A 22,881-nucleotide genomic window follows, 5' to 3' on the forward strand; every position below is an offset into this window, starting at 1 on the left:
AGTTGAGAGACTGCATGCTCTGACGGCAGAGGCTGCATGTTCCGAGGAGGACCCATCCACCTCGCAACCCAGGACGCCTGCAAAGGCACCTAAGGTTTAGCCGTCTGATCCGGACAATGTTCCTGTGAAGACGGTGCAGATCGGAGCGGACTCCTCCAGGACCACCCGCATCGCAGGAAACCTGGAGGAGAAATAGGAAGACGCGCTCATCACTTTCCTCCGGGAAAATATGGATGTGTTCGCCTGGGAACCGTCACAGATGCCCGGGATCCCCAGGGAAGTGATCGAGCACAATCTGAGGATCTACCCCGACGCCACGCCGGTACGCTAGAAGCCTCGGAAGCAGTCCGTGGAGCGGCAGAACTTCATCCGTGAAGAGGTCCGCAAGCTGCTGCACGCTGGCTTCATTGAGGAGGTCCACCACCCTGAGTGGTTGGCCAACCCAGTCGTCGTCCCAAAGGCCAACGGGAAGGTTCGGATGTGCATCGACTACACCAGCCTCAATAAGGCATGTCCTAGAGACCCCTATCCTCTTCCACGTATCGATCAGATCGTGGACTCCACCTCCGGGTGTGACCTTTTGTCTTTCCTAGATGCATACTCTGGTTTGCACCAGATTCAGATGTTTAGAGAGGATAGAAAACATACTGCCTTTGTAACAGTGGATGGACTTTATTGCTATATTGTCATGCCATATGGTCTGAGGAATGCCTTACCCACGTTTGTACGGGCTATGAACAAAACTTTCTGTAATCTAATTAGAGATATTGTTGAGGTGTATGTTGATGATATTGTGGTCAAGACTAAGGTAGGGTTAACACTAGTTGAGGACCTGTCCCTCGTTTTCGACCGGCTTCGCGCCACGCGCACGAAGCTGAATCCCGAGAAGTGCATCTTCGGCGTCTCGGCAGGGAAGCTGCTGGGTTTCCTGGTCTCACATCAAGGCATCGAGGCAAACCCAGCCAAGATCAAGGCGATCGAGGCGATGAGGCCTCCTGGCCGCATCAAGGATGTCCAGAAGCTTACTGGATCTCTCGCTGCTCTTAGCCGCTTCATATCGAGGCTGGCTGAGAGGGCCCTCCCCTTCTTCAAACTATTGAGGAGGTCCGGTCCATTCTCTTGGACTGAAGAGGCTGAACAAGCCTTCCAGTAACTGAAACAGCACCTCACCTCACTGCCAGTATTGGTGGCTCCAGAGCCAGGTGAGACGTTGTTTCTGTATCTTGCTGCGTCTGCAGAAGCGGTCAGCATGGTGCTGGTCGCCAAGAGGACGGAGCAAGCTCGCTAGGGGGACACCAGGGTCTCCCCGTCTAAGGATGGTGAGCCGGACCCCGGACATGGGGGTCCGGCGGCCACTCCTCTGTCTGAAGGTCCGGACCCCGGACAAGGGGGTCCGGAGGAGCCTCGTCCCAGTGGTAACCCAGAACCGCTGGGGGCCCAAGGACCTGACGTGGTGGACAAGGGCGAGCCGGACCCGGTCGCCAGGGTCTGGACCATCCAGAAGCCAGTCTACTACGTCAGCGAAGTCCTCCACGAGGCAAAGGCCAAGTATCTTGAGACGCATAAGCTTATCTATGCTATACTTATTGCGTCCAGGAAGATGCGCCACTACTTTCAGGCACACCGAGTTGTCGTAGTGACCTCTTACCCGCTAAGAGCGATCCTGCACAACTCCAACACCACGGGCAACTTCGCCAAGTGGGCAACAGAGTTGGCTGAGTTCCGGTTGGACTTCCAACCTCGCCATGCAGTCAAGAGCCAAATCCTGGCTGACTTCATAGCGGAATGGACTCCTTTCCCAAGCAATTCTGGTGGTCCGGACTTCAACGCTGGACCCCCGGAGCCGGAAGTCAGGACACCAGTCTTCACCAAGCCCCACTGGACACTCTTCTTCGACGGGTCCGTCCGCAAGCAGTGGGCTGGAGCTGGTGTGGTCCTTATCGACCCAAGCGGAGATCAGCTGAAGTACATGGTGCACCTTGAGTTCAAGGCCACCAACAACATGGCGGAGTACGAAGCTCTGATCTTTGGCCTGACGCAAGCCCTGTCTATGGGGGTCCGGCAGCTTCTGGTGAAGGGAGATTCTCAGCTAATCATCAAGCAGGTCCGAGGGGATTGTAGCTGCAACAATCCCCAGCTCGCGGCATACCTCATCCATGTGAGGAAGCTCGAGAAGGACTTCGACGCCTTGTAACTGCAACACGTTCCCCGCGAACTCAACTCAGCAGCAGATGATCTCTCCGCGAGAGCATCTACCTAGACATCCATGCCCGAGGGCGTCTTCGAAAGACGGTTGCTGAGACCTACCGCCCAGCCTGCCGAACTGGGTGAAGGGGATCAAGCTAGCACCTCGAAGCTAGCGGTCCCGGCGGCATTCCACCTGTGGTGCCCGCCCTGGGTTGTGAGCTCTATCGAGGATCCTGGAGACCTCATAGAGTCACTCTCACCTGCTCAGGGAGCTCCCGATGCATGGATCTCAGAGATCCGGGACTACCTGAAAGACAATATCCTCCCTGATGACGATGTGTCCGCTGAGCGCATAGTACGATTGGCTAAACGCTACGCGATGGTAGAAGAGGATCTCTACCGCCGTGGCGCCAATGGTATCCTCATGCGGTGCATTTCCCAGGGAGAGGGCCGCGAGTTGCTCGCGGAGATCCATGGAGGTGAGTGTGGAAATCATTCCTCATCTCGCACGCTTGTTGGCAAGGCCTTTCGGCATGGCTTCTACTAGCCGACAGCACTCCAGGATGCAGCTGAGCTGGTAAAGTCCTGCAAAGCATGCCAGTTCCATGCAAAGCAAATACACACACCGGCTCAAGCTCTGCAAATGATCCCGCCCTCATGGCTATTCGCCGTATGGGGCATGGATATCCTGGGGCCGTTCGCTCGGGCCGTCGGCGGGTACCGGTTCCTCTACGTCGCCATTGACAAATTCACAAAATGGCCGGAGGTTACCCCTATGGTGAACATCACTAAAAAATCAGTTGTCGCATTCCTCAAGTCCATTGTGTGCAGATTTGGCGTCCCAAACCGCATCATCGCGGACAACGGGACCCAATTCAAAAGCAGACTCTTCCAAGAGTACTGCGAGGACATCGGCATCCAGCTATGCTTTGCGTCCGTGGCACATCCCCGCAGCAATGGACAGGTCGAGAGAGCGAATGCAGAGATCCTCAGGGGACTCAAGACCCGCACCTACAACTGCTTGAAGAAGCATGCTGCCAAATGGGTTGACGAGCTTCCGTGCATACTATGGGGCAACCGGACCACACCCAGCCGAGCCACCGGGGAGACTCCATTCTTCCTGGTCTACGGGGCTGAAGCATGCCTTCCCCCGGAAATTCACCTGGGCTCACCACGGGTCCGGGCTTTTGACGATTCCATGCAGGAGCAGCTGCGGCGTGACGATGTGGACTTTGTTGACAAACGAAGGTGGCGAGCAGCAATCCAAAATGCACGCCACAACCAGGCGCTCAGGCGCTATCATCAACAGTTCGTGCACAGTAGGGAGCTCCGGGCTGGCAACCTCGTCCTGAGGCGGATCCTGAACCGAGCAGGGCTCCACAAACTCTCCCCCAGCCGGGAGGGCCCCTTCAAGGTTACAGAAGTATGCCGGCCCAGATGCGTTCGCCTTGCCACAGAAGATGGGGTGCCGCTGCCCAACCCATGGAATATAGAACATCTGCATAAGTTTTACACTTAGGCAGAGCAGGGAAATGAATTTTTTCCTTTGTAATAAGATAGAATCAGTGTGCGGCCCAGAGCGATGGAGGTCCGCACTCGTAAACCCGGCCTCTGGCATCCATCGCACCATCGGATAGCATTAATGCGCGGCCCAGAGCAGTAGAGGTCCGCCCTCATAAACTCGGCCTCTGGAATTCATCGCGCAAGCCATGTATATCAAGTTGCAAAGGAAAATTTTCCTCACAGTTCTGTCTTTGTGTCAAATTTTATCTCGCATTTCGATTCTCGAGCTTTTACTTTTCTAACCCCCGTGCGGACTTCCACTCTGATCGCTACACCTAAGATCTGTATTGAGTTGCTGGACTACTGTACATGTCCGGACCCCCTTGCTGCTGGGAGAGGGGTCCGGACCCCTAGAGACCTGCTCTGGAGAGGGGGTGCTTGTTTCCTGGGGTGGTCCAGAGTCCTGTGTAGCCGCTTAGCCGGTTCCGTACCCAAAGCCTACACACTCCGCCACCCTGTAACGAGTACTCTAGTACCCGGAGCTGGGTAGTTAGGGGCCCGGACCTCGTTCTAGCTCACGGGTTGGCTTCCTGAGTCCTACACGGCAGGTCCAACTCCATATCTCAAAGGATCGAGTATGACAGAGTGACCTCACCCACCGCTAGGAGGGATCTGGAATGTCGGAGCCAGGTCCGGTAAAGTCGTGTTTGTTTCCTGGAGTGGTCCGGAGCCCTGCGCAGCACCTTAGCCTGGTTCCGCACCCTAAGCCTACACACTCCACCACTCTGTAACAAGCATTAAACTGCCTGGACCTTTGTATCCGGAGTTTCGGATCTCGTACTAGCCAGGGGGCCGGTCCAGAATAGGTCCCGCAGGTTAAGCCTTGACTGGTGGTAGATAGGCTCAAACCATTGAGCCTACCTACCAGGGGGTCCCAGCATCCGCTTTAAAGGTTTCATGCAGATCAAGGTCCAGTCTCGGTGGTAGACAGACTCAAAACAACTGAGTCTGTCTCCCAGGGGGCCCGGAGCATTCGCTTTGGGCCAGACATTACGGATCGATTCTGCATGCGTCAAACAGCTAAGTTGAAGTATCATTACTACCATACAAGCGAATTTGACTTTCCTCTCTGTAGTTCTTTCTGCTACACAGGGATTAAGTTGCTCGTTCGACTTGCAATTTATGCTACACCTATGCCCAAGGACGCTTGCTCAACCTCATATGGGGGTCCGGAGTGTCTTCTTCGGCTCCGATGGCAGATACGTCCTAACAACTGAACCTATCTACCAGGGGGCCAGGGCGCCGGGGTGCTGCATACCGCAAACCAGAACTGACAAGCAACTAAGTTGGAATTTTCTTCTATTCAAAATTTCAACAAGTACAATGTTTCTACGTTTACATAATATAGAAAACAAAAGTGATGACCTCCCGCACGCTTTCCCGAGTGGTGGCCTCCGTCTCCGCCACTGGACCGTCGACCATGGGGGCTAGCGAGATGGCTGGGTCGTGGCTCCGGAGGCAGGTCAAGATGTGTTCCGCCACCATCCGGATCAGCTCGTGGCCCTCGGCTTCAAGCTGGCCAGTAATGATCGGCTCCAGAAGCCGGAGTCTGTCTGAAGCACAGTTCAGCACTGGGAGGGCGTCAGCAATCGAAGCTGGCGGCCCTGCCACTTGGATTGGACTCATTCCAAGTGGCACCAACGCTGAGCTCGCTTCGCTCGCCCAGTCGACGATCCGCTGGGCCTCCTGCACCCGGGTGTCCAGGGCTGCCTTGGCCGCCTCCACCTCACGGGTCCTCTCCTTGAGCTCGGCTTTCTTCTTCATCGCTGACTCCTTCAGGGACTTGAGGACCTCGCGCTGGCGCTCAAGCTGGAGCTCCATGTTGGTGGCGTGGGATTCCCGCTTTGCAAGGGACTTCATATCCTCCTCAAGCTCCAACTCGGCAACAGCCAGCTTGCTGGTGGTCTCCTGCAGCTCCTGGCACCATTGGTGCAGGGACCCGGAGAGCTTGTCGAGCTACAGCTTGCGAACCTCAGGTCCCTGGCAGCGAGACTCGAACTCGGCCCACTGCACCGCGAGACTGGCCTCCTCCTTGGCAAAAGCCTCCTCCCGCAGCGCCAGGGCCTTTTCCCGGCTCGCCACCGCAAACTCCCGGTCGAACACCTTCCGAAGGTTGGCTCGGTTGGACTCTTGGTCGGCCTTGAGTTCGGACCGAACACGCACAGCATGGGAGGCTTCGGCCTTCATGCGCCTCTCCAGGTGGGTGTGCCAGTCGCCGAGGCGCTGGCGCTCGCTCTCCAGAGTAGCCCACTCCCGCCGGAAGGCCGCCTCGGCGGTAGAGGTCGCCTCCTCTATCGAATGTCGGACTCGGACCAGCACCTGGGGGAGGAGAGCCGCTTCCTCCTCCGGGGGACCCTGCAGGAGCCGCCTACCAGAGACCTCCTCCAGCTCTTCCCCTGCCGCACGTTGGGCACTGGAGGAGGGGACGTCCAGTACAGGCGTCGGGACCTCAGGAACCGAGGTGCTCGCCGTTGCCGCACCAGTTGCGCCGCCCGCTGCCGTGGTGCTCGCCGTTGGCGCGCCCGCTGCCGCTGCGCTCGCCATCGCCAAGCCTGGTGTCGGCGCGGCTGCCGCCGTAGCTGGGGCATCGGGGGCCACCGCGTCGGGTGCAGCTGCGCCTGGTACTGGCGCATCCGCCGTCGCCAAGTCGGGCGTCACTGCGCCTAGCACTGGCGCATCCGTTGTCGCCGTGTCGGGCGTTGCTTCGCCTGGTGCTGGAGAATCCGCTGTCGCCACGTTGGGCGCCATCGGGTTACTGGAAGCCGCCGCACCTGTTGTCGCTCCCGCCGTCGCCGCCGAGGCCCCGGTCGCCTGGACCCCCGCTGACAAGCCAGCGGCGGTGGAAGAACTGCTTGGGCGAGAGGCCCTGGCAAACAAAGAAAAGAAGCCTTCAACAAAAAGCGAAGCACCGAGAATAAAGGGAGGGAACGGAAGAACACTTACCCCGAAGCACCGGGTCTCCAGCGCCCAAGGAGGCTCGGCGACTGCTTCTGCTGCTGCTCCAGAGGCGGCGGCGGAGGCGCAACCCGTGGCTGCTCCTACTGCTGCTACTCCCGAGGTGGCGGCGGAGGCGCAATCCGCGGCTGCTGCTGCTGCGGCTCCCGTGGTGGCGGCGGAGGCGCACCACGCTGCTGCTGTTGCTGCCGGGGGGTGGCATCTCCTGGCGGTGCTGGTGGCGGCGCGGCTACCCCGGATGTCCCGCGAGAGCCGGGGGCCCGGGAGCTACCCTGGCCCGCGTCCTCAGCGGTCCTCAGACGCTTCGCGGCGGGCTCCGTGACTGGGGTCCCGTCACCCCGGTCCAACCTGCGCCGGCCCGCTTCTCCCGACGACGCGCTGGAGCTGCTCCGGGCCTGGCCGGGACCGCTCGTGGCGGCGCTACCAGCCACGGCCTGTTTGCCCTTGGCAGTGGGGCCGGACCCCGCGGCGCTCGGCACGGCTTGCTCCCCGGACACACCAGGGATCCGGATCCCACGGTCCGGGTCGCCTCCGGTCTGGCGTGCTGCCAGCCCACCGTCGTCGAGGGTCGGCAGGGTGTCCAGCACCGTGGTCCTCAGGCGTGAGTCCTCGCAGAGGGGGATGACGCCCTGAGGAAGGATCAGGTGCTCCGGGATGAAGATTTCCCCGGTCACCGCCCTCACCAGGTCCTCCAGGGCTTCCTGGGTCAGATCGCTCCCCTCTCCGCAGTGGGTCCTGCTGCAGTCATTGGGGCCGGTGAAGCTCCAAGCAGGACGCGACCGCTGCTTTAGGGGCGGGGGCGATCCGACGCTTCAGGAAATCCCCGAGCACGTGTAACGAGGCGAGGCCGCCCTCTGCCAGCGACCTGATCTTGCTCAGCACGGGGTCGAACGCCGGCGGCAGGGACGGCTTTGCCCGCCAGGACTGGCGGTCGGAGGCGGGTCCCTCGGTCGGCAAGGCGAGACGCTCGTTGGCTTCGCTGATGGCGATCACCCATTCCTTGTGCCACTCCTCCCACTTCCCGCCAGTGAGGCCGGGAATGTAGGGCGTCGGCAGGTCACTCCTCGTCTGGAAGTAGTACGCCCCCACCTCATCCTTCCCCTTCCCGGACTTCACCAGCACGAAGAAGTGGCGGAAGAGGATGACGCAGGGCGCACCCCACGAACATCTCGCATAGATGGACGAAGATGTACATCAGGAGGAGGGAGTGGGGAGTGAGGTGCTGGAGTTGGAGGCCGAAGTCTTCCAGCAGCAACAGCAGGAACGAAGAGACCGACAGCCCCACGCCGGTGGAAATGTGCGAGATGAACAGTACAAATTCCCCGGCTCGGAGGTTGCCGAGGGGAACTGAGCCTGCTCGGATCCCCCAGGCAGTCTCCTATGGACTCCACCCTAGCAGGCGGCACACCGTGTTCAGCTCCTCCTCGGTCTGGAAACAACGGGGGCGAGGGAGGGACGCCATCACGCTTTGGAGGTGTGCAGCAATCTATGCAGAAGAGCAAGGGGGGAGGAGGCTCGAAGGCAAAGGGGCGCAAAGGTTGAAAGGAAGAAGGTGAGAGCAGAAAGGTAACCGCGGTATGCGGTTCGCCCCTTTATGAAGCCTGACCCAACCAGCGTGCCTCGGAACCGTCGCTGCAACCCAAGCGACGCACACGTGCGCGCATTAAGCGCTGGCATGACCAGGCTCTTCGGGAACTACGCTGGTGGTAAATACCCCGTTTACTCCGGCCGCAACAATGCCGAGCGTCGCTCGCGTGACCAGGTGTACCACTGTGCGTGGGGGCCACGAGTCAGTAAGCCGTTGCGATGTGATGAGGCAGCGAAAAATCCGATGGATGGTCTAAGCCGGGCAAGACTCCTGCAGTAAGAGGCTTCAAGTTATGCAGAGCCAAATCACAGTAGTGGCCCCACCTACGGGTTCGTCACCTCTCCTGAGGTGGGCCCGGGGGCCACTGTCGGTACCCTGTAGCAGGGATACCCACTTCTACTGCAGCAAGGCAGGACTCGCGTAGTCATCCGTAACTACGCCATAAGGGGCGGAGCAGCCGGGCCCCATGGGTCAGGCTCCTACCTCACTGGGCCAACGGCCCCGGACCCGCTTCCCGCTCTGGGTCTGGTCCGGTGACGCCACGTGTCCCTGAGGAGGGGAAGCTCCGAGCCAACAGCTAAGGGCCCGGACCCCCCCATAGGGGTCCGGGACCACCCCGCGTCTGTCTGGACCTCCCATAGAGCCAGCAAACCGCCGGGGGGGGGGAGGCTCCACGTGTCCCGCAGGCGCGGGTCTTCTGCTTGAAGACTCGTCCACCCACCGCATTCAATGCGGGTGGTTGAGGCGTGCTCTGTCGCCGCGGCACGCGGGGCAGCCTTTGTCAGATCTCACTGTAGACCGCGTATTACCGAGTTATACAGTGCAGCCGCCTGCGCCGCATCCGCGCAGAGCCCGTCTATCGCATTAAATGGATACGACGGCTCGGCACTTTTTCATCATGCCGCCTACGCCGCAAGCTACACGGCCCGTTCAGCTATGCTGCAGGCGACGCCGCAACCTACGCCTGGTGTCGTTTCGACAAGACGGGGCATGGATATGCTGGACGGAGGATCCCCGCGGGCGGGGAAGGAAATCCAGGAATAAGATCTCCTCCGCCTGCAACGCCATAATGCATGAGCAGTACGTTATTTTATACTACATCGTTGGGCCCACCTGTCGGGGACCCAACGGCCATGTACGCGCCTCCCTTGAGATATAAAAGGGAGGCGCTCGCTGTACACAACAACCTTTCAAGCACACTCGGACTCACCTCAGACTCTCTGGGTACTCAGCTTCACAACAAAAGCAATACAACACACAGTGGACGTAGAGTATTACGCTCCGGCGGTCCGAACCACTCTAAACCTAGTGTGTTCATCGTGTTCTTCGGGCGAGATCGAACTAGTCCTAGCTAACCCTCGAGTACTCACCCTCTGGGCTTAGGCGGGTGCATTCCGCCACCCGGCTGTGGTTTACCACACCACGACCCAAAGCATTTAACTATCCGATACATTTCCCAACAAACAAAATGAGATGCCTTAAATCATCTCATCCAAGTATATGCATATGTACGATCATTTGTGAATTGCTAATTCTTTTTGCAAGTTGATTGATATATCTAAGTTTATGTCATGGCACGTTAATAATATTAGTTCCCGGGCGTAGCACGCAATCCCGGTGACGGAGAGCAAAGTTTTTCGCCTGGCTACTCATTCATGGAAGGCCCGTTTTGCGTCGTCATAACTAGCAGAATCACGATGAGCGCGCGCAAGAGGTCGAAACCGTTGGTCACCTGATTTTGGAATACAGCTGGGAAGTCTGGTTCAGACTTTTGCCAGATTGTGGGCTGCAGGCGATTGCACCAACTGCTTTGGTGGGGGAGTTTTGCTGATTGAGTGTCTGGTGGCTGGGATCCCAAAGGTATTCTTTTGGAAAAAGCTTTTGATTGAGTAAAGTGCGCCACTGGTTCTTGAATTTTTTCAGCTGTGTCATTTCGGTTTACGAACTTTTAAAATATATCATTGTCATCCCTAAACTTAATTCGGGTCTCTAATTCCCCCATATTGGGTCCAACTGGCCTAACCTTTATGCAAATAACTCCCTGCTCTTTTGTTTCTTAATAGAAAGCACCATGAAGCATCGATAATCGATCTGTTCCGAGAGATCAATACCCGCTCGCCGCAGCCATCGCTTGCTGATGCCTCCGGTGGGACACGCCATCGATCTGTTCTAGGGAAAACAAGCAGCTTGCTGCTGCCGCCGGTGGGACACGCCATCGATCTGTTCCAGGGAAAACAAGCAGCTTGCTGCTGCCGCCGGTGGGACACGCCGAGCTGCCTGCACACGAACAAAGAAAGCCAATAGCTTGTTGCTTGCTCACCACCGACCTGCACTGCACAGCCATGGTCACCTGCCAGACGCGCTCGTTTCTCACGCGCAGAGGGGTCGCTGGGCGGGAGACGAAGAGATGGCGGCGGCGAGCGAAGCGATCGATCTCACACGCGGAGGAGTCGCTGTCAGGAGCACGGTTTAACTCACCGACCGGTCCGGCCAAACCGGTGGAGTCCGGTTCCGGTATACCGGTCTGGTTTGGCCGGAAACAGATCGGAACCAGTCAAATTCAAATTTGAATTCAAAAGCCGCCGTGCAATCGGTTCGGACCGGCTTACCGGTCGGTTTGACCGGTAACCGGCCAAATTCACATTTTTTTTGTTTTTGATTTAAATTCAAATGCCCGCAAAGTATACTAAATAAATGTTTGTATAACATATTTTAGCCTAAATGAACCCTCCAACCCTATTTTGTACTATTTTTACATTGTATTTGTATACTTTTATATGCACGTTTTTTTGTTTAACTTCAAATCCCCGCAAACTATACTAAATGAACGAATTTTTGAGAAAATTTAACACCATTAGATTCGTCGCACCTTGAAGTATTTTTAGAATTTTTTTTGGGAATTTTTCATTTTTTTTGAATTCAAATTTGAATTTTGAATTTGGGCCGGTTTGGTACCGGCCCAAACCGGAACCGGTCCGGACCGGTTTGACCGGTCAAACCGGACCGGTTCCCACCGGTTTGGTGAACCCTGGTCAGGAGACCAAGCCATGGCGGCGGCGAGAACAGATCGATTCTTGATGCTTGATGATGCTTTTCTATTAAGGAACAAACGAGCAGGGGGTGTTTGCATAAAGATAAGGTTAGCTGGACCCGTTATGGAGAAATTAGAGCATCTCCAGCAATAGCTCCCAAATTCATATAGTTTTTAGGGACTGGTCTCCATCTCATACTCTCCAAATAATACATCCAACTCCAGCAGAAGTCCTCATATTTGAGCCTTCATTCAAGTGTAGAGAGGCTGTTGAGTGGGGCCCAGAGAGAGAGAGCTCCCTAGAGACCCAGGCCTAGGGGTGGAGGGAAAAATTTAGAGGCCTCCCTAGTTTAGGGACTCAAGTGGAGGATCTGTTGGAGTTGTTTTTTTATTTATTTCACCCTTCAAATTTTTGGTAGGGGTTTGATAGAGAGTCTGCTGGAGTTGCTCTTAGAAATCCGAACTGAATTTAAAAATGGTAATGACATACTTTAAAAGTTTGTGGACTGAGATGACAACGGCGAAAAATTTAAAACTTTTGATTCATTGCGTCGTAGTCGCAGGTACGTCTGCAATTTAGAAACTTTTGATTCATTGCGTCGTAGTCGCAGGCCCTGTTCGGCTGTGCTGATCTTTTTTTTTGGCTGTTTACTGTAGCTACAGTACCAATGTAGCTACAGTACTAGTACAGTATGTTCTCACACGCGTAATCGAGTTTATATCACGTGTAGTTGCTACAGTAATCAGCCGTCTCTCATAAAAACCAGCTGCTACAGTAAGTATGTTCTCACACGCGTAATCGAGTTTATATCACGTGTAGTTGCTACAGTAATCAGCCGTCTCTTATAAAAACCAGCTGCTACAGTAAACAGCCGGGACAAAACCACCAGCCGAACAGGCTGCAAGATGGTGAGCCAATCGAGCAAGCATCATCCAATGCGTGCACTGGCCGAGCAGTGTTACTTGGCTAGTACACTAGCCGTTCAAGCGTCATCATCAGGCCCGTATCTAGGCACGTGCGGGCCGTGCGACCGCACAGGCCCCCCGAATTCGAAAGGCCCCCAAAATATTAGATATACATTAGATATAGTCATGTAAATACTTTAATTTAGTTGATTGTTGATTTAATTTGTGGCAAAATATGACCCAAATTGCTCCTAAAAGATAAATCAGTGTAGGCGTATCACTTCCTTTTACATAGGTGCTACTCAGGGTCACATGTGTGATCTCAAGTGGACCTATCACAGCACCACAACCTCTCCAGGATTCCATATTTTGAACCTAAAATCGGCCTAATAAACCAGGGCCCTCAATGCTTTGTTGCTAGAACAAACTTTTTTTTGGAAAAATTTTTGTTGCTCAAACAATAACAATTGTTCCGGCAATAAAAGAAGGGTCAGTTGGATCCATGCCACTACAATTTCACGAAGTTGGATTTCATGTTGAAATCCATGCCATTGAGTGGCATGATTTTCAACGTGAAACCCAATTTCACGGAGTTGTGGTGGCATGAATCGAATTTTCCCATAAAAGAAATTATTCCGGAACAAAAAAATAATTATTAGACTTTTTGTGATGATTTAACTGCCAGTCACACGTGTGACTTCTAATATTTGTGCTTTCACACAGCACATCGCGCTTGCCGGTTGCTATCGCTTGGTATTCGCAATCCTGCATTAGGGCCACTAGGGCCGAGTCCATTGTTTCGCACAGTGCCTCGAATTTGCCGGTACGGACCTGGTCATCATGCTGGCTGGAGCGGCAGCATCTCAACTTCTGAACATGTCTCAGAGACACATTCGTCGTACATTTATCCAGCAGGCTCAGAGTGCTTCACCAAAATATCGTGGCTGCATCGCAGCTTAATTAAATGAGATAATCAACCTTTTCAAGATTTATTAAACGATTTCACAGCTCATCCGCTTAACCTTCTTATCTGGGCGTCAGTGTGCGGTACCTGTCTGACATGGGGCTTTCTGTTGTTTGGGTTCGTTCATTGGTTTGCATCAGTACTTTAAAGGCGAAACACTGTTAATTCAAAACATTTTTTTTTCAAGGAAAACCAACACTTGGTAGTATTACACACTTTATGATTAGGGTTTTATTTAGATGCGTAAAGTTTTGGGCGTAAAACAATGTATCACTTTTATTTGTATTTAGTAATTATTGTCTCGTCATGGGTTAACTAGAAAAGATTCGTCTCACAAATTATAGACAAATTGTATAATTAGTTATTTTATTTAGCTATATTTAATATTTCATGCATGCGTTTAAAGATTCGATGTGACGAAAATCTTGTAAAATTTTGAAATTTTGAAGGCATTTAAACAAGGAGTAGGCCCTGTTTGGTTCACTTGTAGCACACCTAGCACAAAAGAGAATCTTCAATGCTTGATGTACTAAACGAAGTTTATTTGCAAAACCTTTTCACGGATGAGTGTAATTTTACGCGACGAATCTAATGACGAAATATTTTTTTTCAAGAAAAACCAACACTTAGTAGTATTACACACTTTATGATTAGACCTTGTTTGGTTCACTTGTAGCACACCTAGCATAAAAGAAAATCTTCAATGCATGATGTATTAAACGAAGTTTATTTGCAAAACCTTTCGCGGATGAGTGTAACTTTGCGTGACGAATCTAATGACGGTAATTAATTAATTATTGGCTACAGTGATGGTATAGTAACCAACTTCTAATCGTGCGATCAAAGGTCTCATTAAATTTTTCTTGCGAAATAGTGCAGGAGTTATGGAGTTAGTTTTACAAACTGTCTTTATTTAGTACATCTAGTTATTAATCAAAGTTTGTGCTACTTGTGTTACCAAACCAAACGCAGTACTAGTAGCTCACGACTCACGAGTCACAACACCATGGACACAGACCTCAGAGCTCAGAGCCACAAGACGTCTCGACGGCATCCACGGAGGAGTGGCACGCCGGGACACTATGAACTCTGACGATATACGTAGTTTGCAGTTTGCACAGGTAATCGGATCTTCCTCTGAAGTCTGAACCCCATGAAGCATCCGTTTTTAGCCGGTGATCTGGACGGGCTTGACCTCGGGCTTCTTGACCTCCTCCTCGGGCACGGTGACGGTGAGCACGCCGTTCTGTATGGACGCGCTGATCTGCTCCGTCTTGGCGTTCTCCGGTAGCCTGAACCGGCGCAGGAACTTGCCGCTGCTGCGCTCCACCCTGTGCCTTGCTCCGCTCGCCGCTGATCTGGAGCACGTTGACGTCATCGACCTCCACCTTCACCTCCTTCTTCAGCCCTGGGACGTCGGCCTTGAACACGTGGGCCTCCGGGGTCTCCTTCCAGTCGCTGCGCGCGCCGGCGAACGCCGCAGTGTTGGAGTCAGTGGAAATGCGCGGGAGGAGGCTGCCGCTGCCGGAGCCGAAGGGGAAGCCCTCGAAGGGATCCCAGAGGTCGAGGGAGAAAGGGTCGAACACGTTGCTGCGGCGGATCAGCGACATGGTCGTTGAATGATGATCGGGATTGAAGGTTGGAGTGGGTTTTGTCGGCGAACTGCTGCGCTCTGAAAGACGCCTCTGATCGTTAGAGCCTGTTTATTCGCGAAATTTTTTGAATTTGACTAGTATAGCCCTTTCGTTGTTACTTGACAATTAATATTTAATCATAAATTAATTAGACTTAAAAGATTCATCTTGTCATTTACCGTTGAACTATATAATTAATTATTTTTTTAACTGCTTTTAATATTTCATGTATGTGTTCGAAGATTTTTTTTTGAAAGAATATGTGTTCGAAGATTCGATGTGATGGGTAATGTAAAAAAACTTTTGCGAACTAAAGGGCCTCAGTCACTTCCGAGTTTGCTTGCTGGGCTGCTGGCTCTGAGGCGGCGGGCCGACGTGAATTTATAGCGCCCCGACGACGACGGGACTTAGGCCGCGGTGGGCTTCCGGATTGTTCTGGCTCGCACGCGGAACTGCTTGTTGCCGCTGGATTTGGGTTGGGCCAGAAATGAAGAAGGTTGTACTACGAGAGAAGAGAACCCATTGTTGTACTCCACTAAGTCGAATGAAGAAGGTTCCAGATCATTCTAGCAGGCTACAGACTGTTTGAATTTTGGCCCAAGTACAAGATCTAGTAGCTTCTAGCCCAAGCAGCGCCACACGAGATACTTCCGGAAGCCCATAGCGAGCCCTACCGTCGCCTGCTATAAATGGACCCGTCCCCGCGTCAGACGCTTGCAGAACTCAGAACAGCCGAGAAACACACACGCGAGCCTGAATCAATAATCATCGAAGCAACAGCAATCCCAGACTTGGGGTCTCCCGCGTCACTCGAACACCAAGCAACCACCCACCTAAAGCAGCGGCAGCAGCCTCTTCCCCTCGTTTGCAGGCACCAACTCTGAGACCGCGGCCTTCGCCGGCGCCCGCATCGACTGGAAGGAGACCCCGGAGGCTCACGTGTTCAAGGCGGACGTCCCGGGGCTGAAGAAGGAGGAGGTCAAGGTGGAGGTCGAGGACGGCAACGTGCTCCAGATCAACGGCGAGCGCAACAAGGAGCAGGAGGAGAACGACAAGTGGCACAGGGTGGAGCGCAGCAGCGGCAAGTTCCTGCGCCGGTTCAGGCTGCCGGAGAACGCCAAGACGGAGCAGATCAGCGCGTCCATGGAGAATGGCGTGCTCACCGTCACCGTGCCCAAGGAGGAGGTCAAGAAGCCCGAGGTCAAGCCCGTCCAGATCACCGGCTAGAGCCGGGAGCCTGGCTGTTTTTGCGTCGTGTGGAGTCGCTCGACGTGGAGTCTGTTCTTCCATTCTTGTGCTAGTGTTAGCGTCCGAGTCCGAGTAAAGCTTCAGATGTGGTTTGGAAAATTGAACATGAGCCGTGGCTGCAGTGTTTTGTAAAGATAACCGAAGTCGAAGTCTTTGAGTCTTGTAATTTGTGGATCAGTGTCGAGAAGTCTTTTGAGTCTTGTAATTTGTGGATCAGTGTCGAGTTTGCACAAAACCCAGTTTCAATAAATTTCTATTACGTGAGTTGCTAATTCCGCATCTCCCTTTCCTTACTCGTAAGGTTAACTTGTGCCTGCCGATCACCATCGTGGTAGGTTAGCTCTCTGTTCCTTACAAATTCTGGACCCCTCTATTGCGAAACTAGAAGTTGGAAAATTAGAAGTATCCAACACATGGAATCAACAGAAAATGCCGGTCGGGCTCGATCCCCCCCACTTGTGGAGATCTTGCATGGCTAAACACACACCAATCTATTGGTAAGTTCTCTTATTAAATCAACATATAATAGCTCTGTAGCAGAGGACGGATACATACATAGGTATACAGACGCAAAAATGTCACCCGTTGAACCAGCCCATTGGACACCAAACACCGCGGCAATGCATTTACACAATATCTGCAAAGAATGAAGGAATGCGCCTCGACGGGAAATTGGGGGCAGTGTGGCTTGTCCAGGAGACTACTCTGAATCGTAGAAATCGCTAGGGCATGGTGTAATTACATCCGACTCCAGCATCTGTACCACCCTGTGCATTGTCGGCCGCTCCTCTGGCAAAGAGCTTACACATTGCTTGGCTAGAGAAAGGAGAGCATCTAAGGTCTCAATCTGCACACCTTCACAGTTGGGATCGACAATTTCCCTCTCCCGATTCTCACCAGACAGAAAATTCAACTGCCAAAGGATAAGAAGATAATTTCAGGAATACTCTAAATGGATATATGGTCAGAAAGATTATGGAACCTATGAGGTTCTGCATATGAAAGAAAAGGTCATAACAGGTCATACCCATCCAACAATGTTCAATCCCTTCTCAATGAATGACGCATCAGTAGGCCGCTTTCCACTCAGTATTTCAAGTACCAGAACCCCAAAGCTGTAGACATCAGTCTTCTCAGTGGCTCTGCCACTTTGCATATACTCTGTGAACTTAGTCAATATTAGCTCAGTGCATTAAGAGCGACATTTCAACAATAAAAATAAAGTCTAAAGTGGCACAAGCAGTTCTCTTTTCTCATAGGATGCAATGGAACAGCTTCCACATACCTGGTGCAAGGTAACCAAATGTTCCTGCAACTATTGTAGTAATATGTGATTCTTCATCCTCTAATAGTTTTGCGAGTCCAAAGTCTGATACACGGGCCTCAAAATTGCCGTCAAGTAAAATGTTGCTCGACTTAATATCACGATGTATTATTCGAGGTGAACAGTCATGATGCAAATATGACAAGCCTTTTGCAGCTCCTAGTATTATGTTAATACGTGCATCCCAATCCAACTGTTCAGACTTTTCTGCAAAGATTTTTGGACAGAAACAATGTAAGGAAATGGCACTAACCATCTAAACAAGAAAGCTTAGTCAATCAGAGATTGAAATCGCACTAATACAGTAATGAACCAATGTACATGACTTCCCTCATATTCTAGCTGTAATTCAGGTCTACTACTAGGATATTTCTTGGTCTCCACGACTGGAATATCTGGCTAATGCAGCTCTTACAGTCATGGTTTTGCTTACAGGACAGATCCTGGACTCAGGATGTCCAGATTTCAATATCACGTTGGCCAAATGCTAGGACTAGTGTGTTAAAAAAACTTCAAAAGCACAAAATTATCGCTCACTTTGAGCAAAGGCATGCTTAGTTTGTCATTTTGGTAAATGGACTGTTCACAACCTTGATAATGTGTTGATTTAAATACAACTAACCATGAAATTGATCCAACCAATGGGACGACGAACAAAGATAGCAATTTACCATGCAACACTTCATCCAGGCTTCCACCTTGAAGATAGTCATATATCAAAAGTTTGGATGAAGGAGAGTTGCAGTAACCACGAAGGTTGACCAGATAACGATGTTTAACACTTCCCAATATCTCAAGTTCTCTATCAAAGAACCGATCTAGCCCTTCATTTGTTTTCACTATTCTTTTCAATGCAAAGACATTCCCATCATCCATTGCAAGTTTATAAACAGTTCCAAAGCCCCCTGCTCCAATGATATTTTCCTCATCCATAGTCTCTAGTTTCTTGAGGATGTCTTTTGAGGAGTATGGAAGGTCGCCATGGAACATCACAACAGAAGAGCCTGAAAAATCAAGCAATATCATAATTCATAAGACAATTCCCAAAGAAAAAAGTACTTGCACAGGATATTCCATAAAATAGTTATTACCTCCACAAAGCTCAACCCTGAAACCACGTATATCTTTCTTTCCGAAATTCTTGTAAAGAAAGCAACCCCAGAAACACATTAAAGCCACCAATAGGAGAGCTCCAACTGTTGCTACTGCACTAATAACAAGTCTGGTAGAATTCTTCCCATTCTTTTTATTAAACACGTCATCTGTTGTATGACAACACCAAAATACATAAGGAATGTCAGAAACTAGAGTTGAAAGGGGGAGAAGTTAAGAAATTGTTGGACACAAAAGCTATAATATATTAGATCTTGAATTGCAACTACTGAAGGCCTCACATGGATAAACTACTAAGTGCAAGAAGGTTCATTAAGCAGGAAAGGCACCAGATCAAATTCCTTTAGGACTTGAAAGAGTTGAGGCTAGAATGGCTCCTATGCCAATCACATTAGCATGCAGATTTGTATCCCCCCTTTAGATAACAAGCAGGGGGGGGGGGGGGGGGGGTTCTTTAAGGCCGATGTGTGGCTAAGAGCAAATCAACCAAAGCAAACAGTAATAATATTCTCAATTCTCACCCAAAGCATGGTTTCATTTGTAGATAGATGCCCACAAGAGGATCAGAGGGTTGGTTATTCGTTACCACCATCTTTGTAGATAGATGCGCACAAGAGGATCAGAGGGTAGGTTATTTGTTATCACCATCTTTTTGTCTAAGATAAAATATCCAACGTCAAAAGGTTAAGGACTTGGTTTCAGCTTCACCATAATTTTCCATGTTGCAATGTATCCTTGTAACCGTTTCGGTATTCTATACAAGGTTCATCTTTTATAGCATGCAAGCACATGCTATGAGTATGAGGCAAACAAGAGTATCAGTTATCATAGATTAGCTGTATTAGAAAGTTTTTAATTCCCCAAGTGGGATATTGGACATGTCAGAGTTTATAAGACTTAAAGTGTGTATTAGAGAGCCTTAAATTTCCCAAGTGGAATATTGGACCACAGTTAGTCACATATGGTTCTTAACATACTAAGATTAAAAGTTATAGCCTCTAGGTCCATCTGTTAACCTAAAAGAGAAGAGTCAAACATATCAACTTACAAAACTCGAAACTACCAGTAGCATGTAACCTACTGGATCATAAACACACCACACTGATATCAACAAATAAATAAATAGACATAATATGATCCTTCCCCCAACTGTAAGAACGATGTTACAAAAATATATCTAGTACCTGAAGGTGACTGAGGAGCATTTGATGGCGATGGAAGTGCATCTTTGCACGCTGAGTTAATCTGCTTCCCACATAAACCAAGGTTCCCAACGAAGCTACATTATCAAAATCAAATTCAGTTGGGATCCAAGAAAATGAGAATGTATTGCTACTCATTGGACTATGGAGAGGATTGCGAATAAGATAGATACGATCCTGAATAAAACAGAGAAAAATAACTCACGAAGTCTCATTGAAATTGACAAGTGAACCAGAAGATGGTATTTCTCCTGTCAGGAAGTTCATGGAAACATTGCTGGACAAGGTTGCAAAAGTAAATTTTCTTCCATAAATTATTTATAACCATTGATTTGTCACGACCATTATCAACAAGGGAAAAAACACTTACAATGATGTAAGTTTGGACAGCTTGTCAAGAGAATGTGGAATAGATCCACTCAACGTATTACTGGATAAGTCCCTGGAGCAGGAAAAATTTACTCTCAATTATTAGTCTATTTGGAGGGGGGGGGGGGGGGGGGGGGGGAGATCTGGTATGGAGTGGATAATAAAACAGATACTTTAAAAATTAGTCAGTAATCCATTGAAATTTAAAAATGTCACTCTGAACTTACAATGCCTCAACTTCCACCATATCACCAAATTCTGAAGGGATGTATCCACTTAAATAATTTCCTTGTAGATACCTGCAAGTCATTGCACATCAAAAGAACAAAGCCATTATAGCACGGTAAAGCCTGGAATGCATAAGAAGCATGCAATTAAATGATCTGACTTAGTATTATTCATGGACTAATTCATTATAAACCATTGATGCCCTGAATAATTCAGACTAGTAATCATTAGAAAACTTACAATTGCTGCAGCTTGGTACAGTTTCCCAATTCAGGAGGGAGTGAACCATACAAACTATTCCCCTGCAGTGATCTATACAACAACAAAAAACCATTTAGATGCTTATACAAACCAACATGAAAAGGTCACAAAATGCCAGCTTTAGGAACAAACTTACAAAGTTTGCAACTGATTTACCCTTCCAATTTCTGGCGGTATTGGCCCAACTAATCTGTGATATGCAAGATTCCTGAATGAAGGAGTAGTCAGATATTTATGCTAGTTTAATTCAGCATATTAAAATTTCGTTCTATAATGTCAGAAAAATGCTATCCTATAAAAAAAACCAAATTACTGATGCAAAACAGTGAATAGCTAGATGAAATATTGAGCAATCCACAACTGAGTTAAGTGAGAAAAAAGTTATTCCATTCTTACAGATTAATCACTCTCTTGCTATGACTATCACATCCAACGCCCTTCCAGTTGCAGGGGTCTGCATCTTGCTCGTGCCAATTTAGAAAGACACCATCTGAATTTGTAACTGCCTTCTTGAAGGCAAGAAGTGCTTCGCCTGTACGAGAACTTTGAATGTTAGCATTTTGGATAAGGCGGGGGAAAATGCTCTGCAAATAGCAACATAATCATCACATACCATCCGAACTCAGTGTTCTTGCCTCATGAGCAACCAGGTGCAGAATTAACAAAATGAAGAGGTAGCTGGGCTGTTTCCTTAGGAAAGAGCCCATTGATAATCAGCTGATGAAGCATATAAAATCAGCACATACTATTCCAGTTTCCAGGTGTCATTGAAGCATATTGGCGTGTGTCTTTGACTCCAGAGATGGATTTAACACGTGGCCACTACAGCGTGGTCAAATAGATTTCCGACCCTGGAATGCGAAGAATCATAAGAATTAAATTAACTAGACAAAGCCATAATAAGAAACGCCTCAACCAATAACAACCATGGCATCACCAGATCAAACACACACTGGATCAAATGCGGTACATGTCAACTCAGACAAGGAGAGGTAATTGTTTCAGCGACAAAAGCCTTTAAAAGGGGATGACAACTGGGGAGAAGCAGAAATCCTCCAGTTCAAACAGAGAAAACGTGGTGCTAACGCGCCCTGTCACCCCCCGCTTAAATCCACAGCCACTCAGTTCCAGCTCGCAGCAATTCAATGCCTCCTTCAGAAACCTCCAAAACGACAGGAAAAATGTCCAGCTCACCAGTCGGCACTACCAAACGCGCGCATGCATCCTGAGCCAGAGCCCGTTCGAGGCTTCAAGCACAGTCCATCTACACGCGGCACTACCGACACGCGAGCCGAGCGCAACAATCTGGGGGACGGCGGCAGCCTAACGCGTCAACATTTACTACGGCCAGGCACCAGACCCGGCGCGAATCAGCGGGAACAGCGGCAGATCCGGCGTGAGAACAGCGTACCTGCGCCGCGCCGACGCTGACGCCGACGGGGAGCGCCGCGGCGATCTGGGGACGGGGCCCGGGCTCGCTGCCGCGGCGGCGAGCGGGGAGCAGACAGACGCCGCGGGTCAGGCGACGACGGCCGGACGATGCGGCAGCGGCGAGCGGCGGCGAGGGGACGGAGGAGGGCGGCGAAAGGGCTGGAGGGATTAGTCGGCCGCCGCCGTGCTGTGGCGCAGAGCAGTGTATTGGGAACTGGACCTGGGTGAGCGAGCGAGCGGGCGGGCGAGGGGGAGGGGGAGGGGTGGTGGGGGAGTGAGGCGAGCGGCGAGCGGCGAGCCCGGGCCGTGAGGGCGAGCGGTTTTGTCCGCGTGCGGTGGTGGGCGACGGAGGAACGGGACACGGGACGCACAGCTAATCAGCCCCGATTTTTGCTCGTCGCGCCGATTTCCCTGCCTTTTTCTACTCCCCTTGCTGTTTTTTCTTCCCCGTCGGCTCGCCGCTAAAATCGATTGGGCAATCAGGGGCGCATGTACGTGGGTGGCATGCGGACTGAGAATGACATATCGTTTGGGGCCGAGAAAGCGAGAGATTCCTCCCGTGAAAGAGAGGGAGCGTTCCTAGCTTGTGATGGGCGCGTTCCAAAAAAAAAAAAAGCTTGTGATGGGTGCTGCAATGTTGCATGCCCTATATTGCATAGTACGGATTAGATGTAACTTCTTGGCACGCATATACTTTCTCTTGATGAACCACTTGGGCAAGCACGCTCTCATAAAACCCTACGATTTTACGTTTATTAAAACCCTACAATAGCAATGCTTTAATGGAAAAAGTAGAATGATATTAAAACCCCTAAATAATTTTGGATTTTGTTTTTTTTGAAGTTTTTGGTGATTCGGTGATCTTGGGTGCAAGTGG

General features: G+C 50.9%; 2 protein-coding genes and 1 pseudogene across 2 annotated transcripts; 1 reads left to right on the forward strand and 2 right to left on the reverse strand.

The window, feature by feature from the left end:
• Positions 1–14,362: 14,362 nt before the first annotated feature.
• Positions 14,363–14,887, reverse strand: LOC120691733 (annotated as a pseudogene).
• Positions 14,888–15,665: 778 nt separating this feature from the next.
• On the forward strand, positions 15,666–16,348 carry LOC120689312 (18.1 kDa class I heat shock protein-like; the record flags this gene model as incomplete). Its single annotated transcript, XM_039971610.1, has 1 exon — positions 15,666–16,348. A coding segment is annotated over one exon (390 nt), but the record flags the coding sequence as incomplete, so codon positions are not given.
• Positions 16,349–16,548: 200 nt separating this feature from the next.
• On the reverse strand, positions 16,549–22,384 carry LOC120689850 (LRR receptor-like serine/threonine-protein kinase FEI 1). Its single transcript, XM_039972280.1, has 14 exons — positions 21,985–22,384; positions 21,187–21,424; positions 20,970–21,105; positions 20,710–20,781; positions 20,553–20,624; positions 20,312–20,383; positions 20,086–20,157; positions 19,921–19,992; positions 19,698–19,792; positions 18,492–18,662; positions 18,072–18,404; positions 17,362–17,607; positions 17,104–17,237; positions 16,549–16,989 (listed from the first exon to the last, which is right to left on the reverse strand). Exons 2-14 carry the CDS (start codon positions 21,278–21,280, stop codon positions 16,777–16,779), a joined length of 1,782 nt encoding a protein of 593 aa, XP_039828214.1. The 5' UTR covers positions 21,281–21,424; positions 21,985–22,384; the 3' UTR covers positions 16,549–16,776.
• Positions 22,385–22,881: the final 497 nt, after the last annotated feature.

This window comes from Panicum virgatum, chromosome 9N (assembly GCF_016808335.1).
Source record: "Panicum virgatum strain AP13 chromosome 9N, P.virgatum_v5, whole genome shotgun sequence".
Taxonomy (NCBI): domain Eukaryota; kingdom Viridiplantae; phylum Streptophyta; class Magnoliopsida; order Poales; family Poaceae; genus Panicum; species Panicum virgatum.

Excerpts from the sequence above, each read along its gene's own strand:
- LOC120689850 (XM_039972280.1), bottom strand. The coding sequence starts at position 21,280 with ATGGGCTCTTTCCTAAGGAAACAGCCCAGCTACCTCTTCATTTTGTTA. Across the intron at positions 20,158-20,311 it reads ATGGTGGAAGTTGAGGCATT|GGACTTATCCAGTAATACGT; the intron begins GTAAGTTCAGAG and ends TTCCTGCTCCAG. Across the intron at positions 17,238-17,361 it reads ATTTGGTTACCTTGCACCAG|AGTATATGCAAAGTGGCAGA; the intron begins GTATGTGGAAGC and ends CTAAGTTCACAG.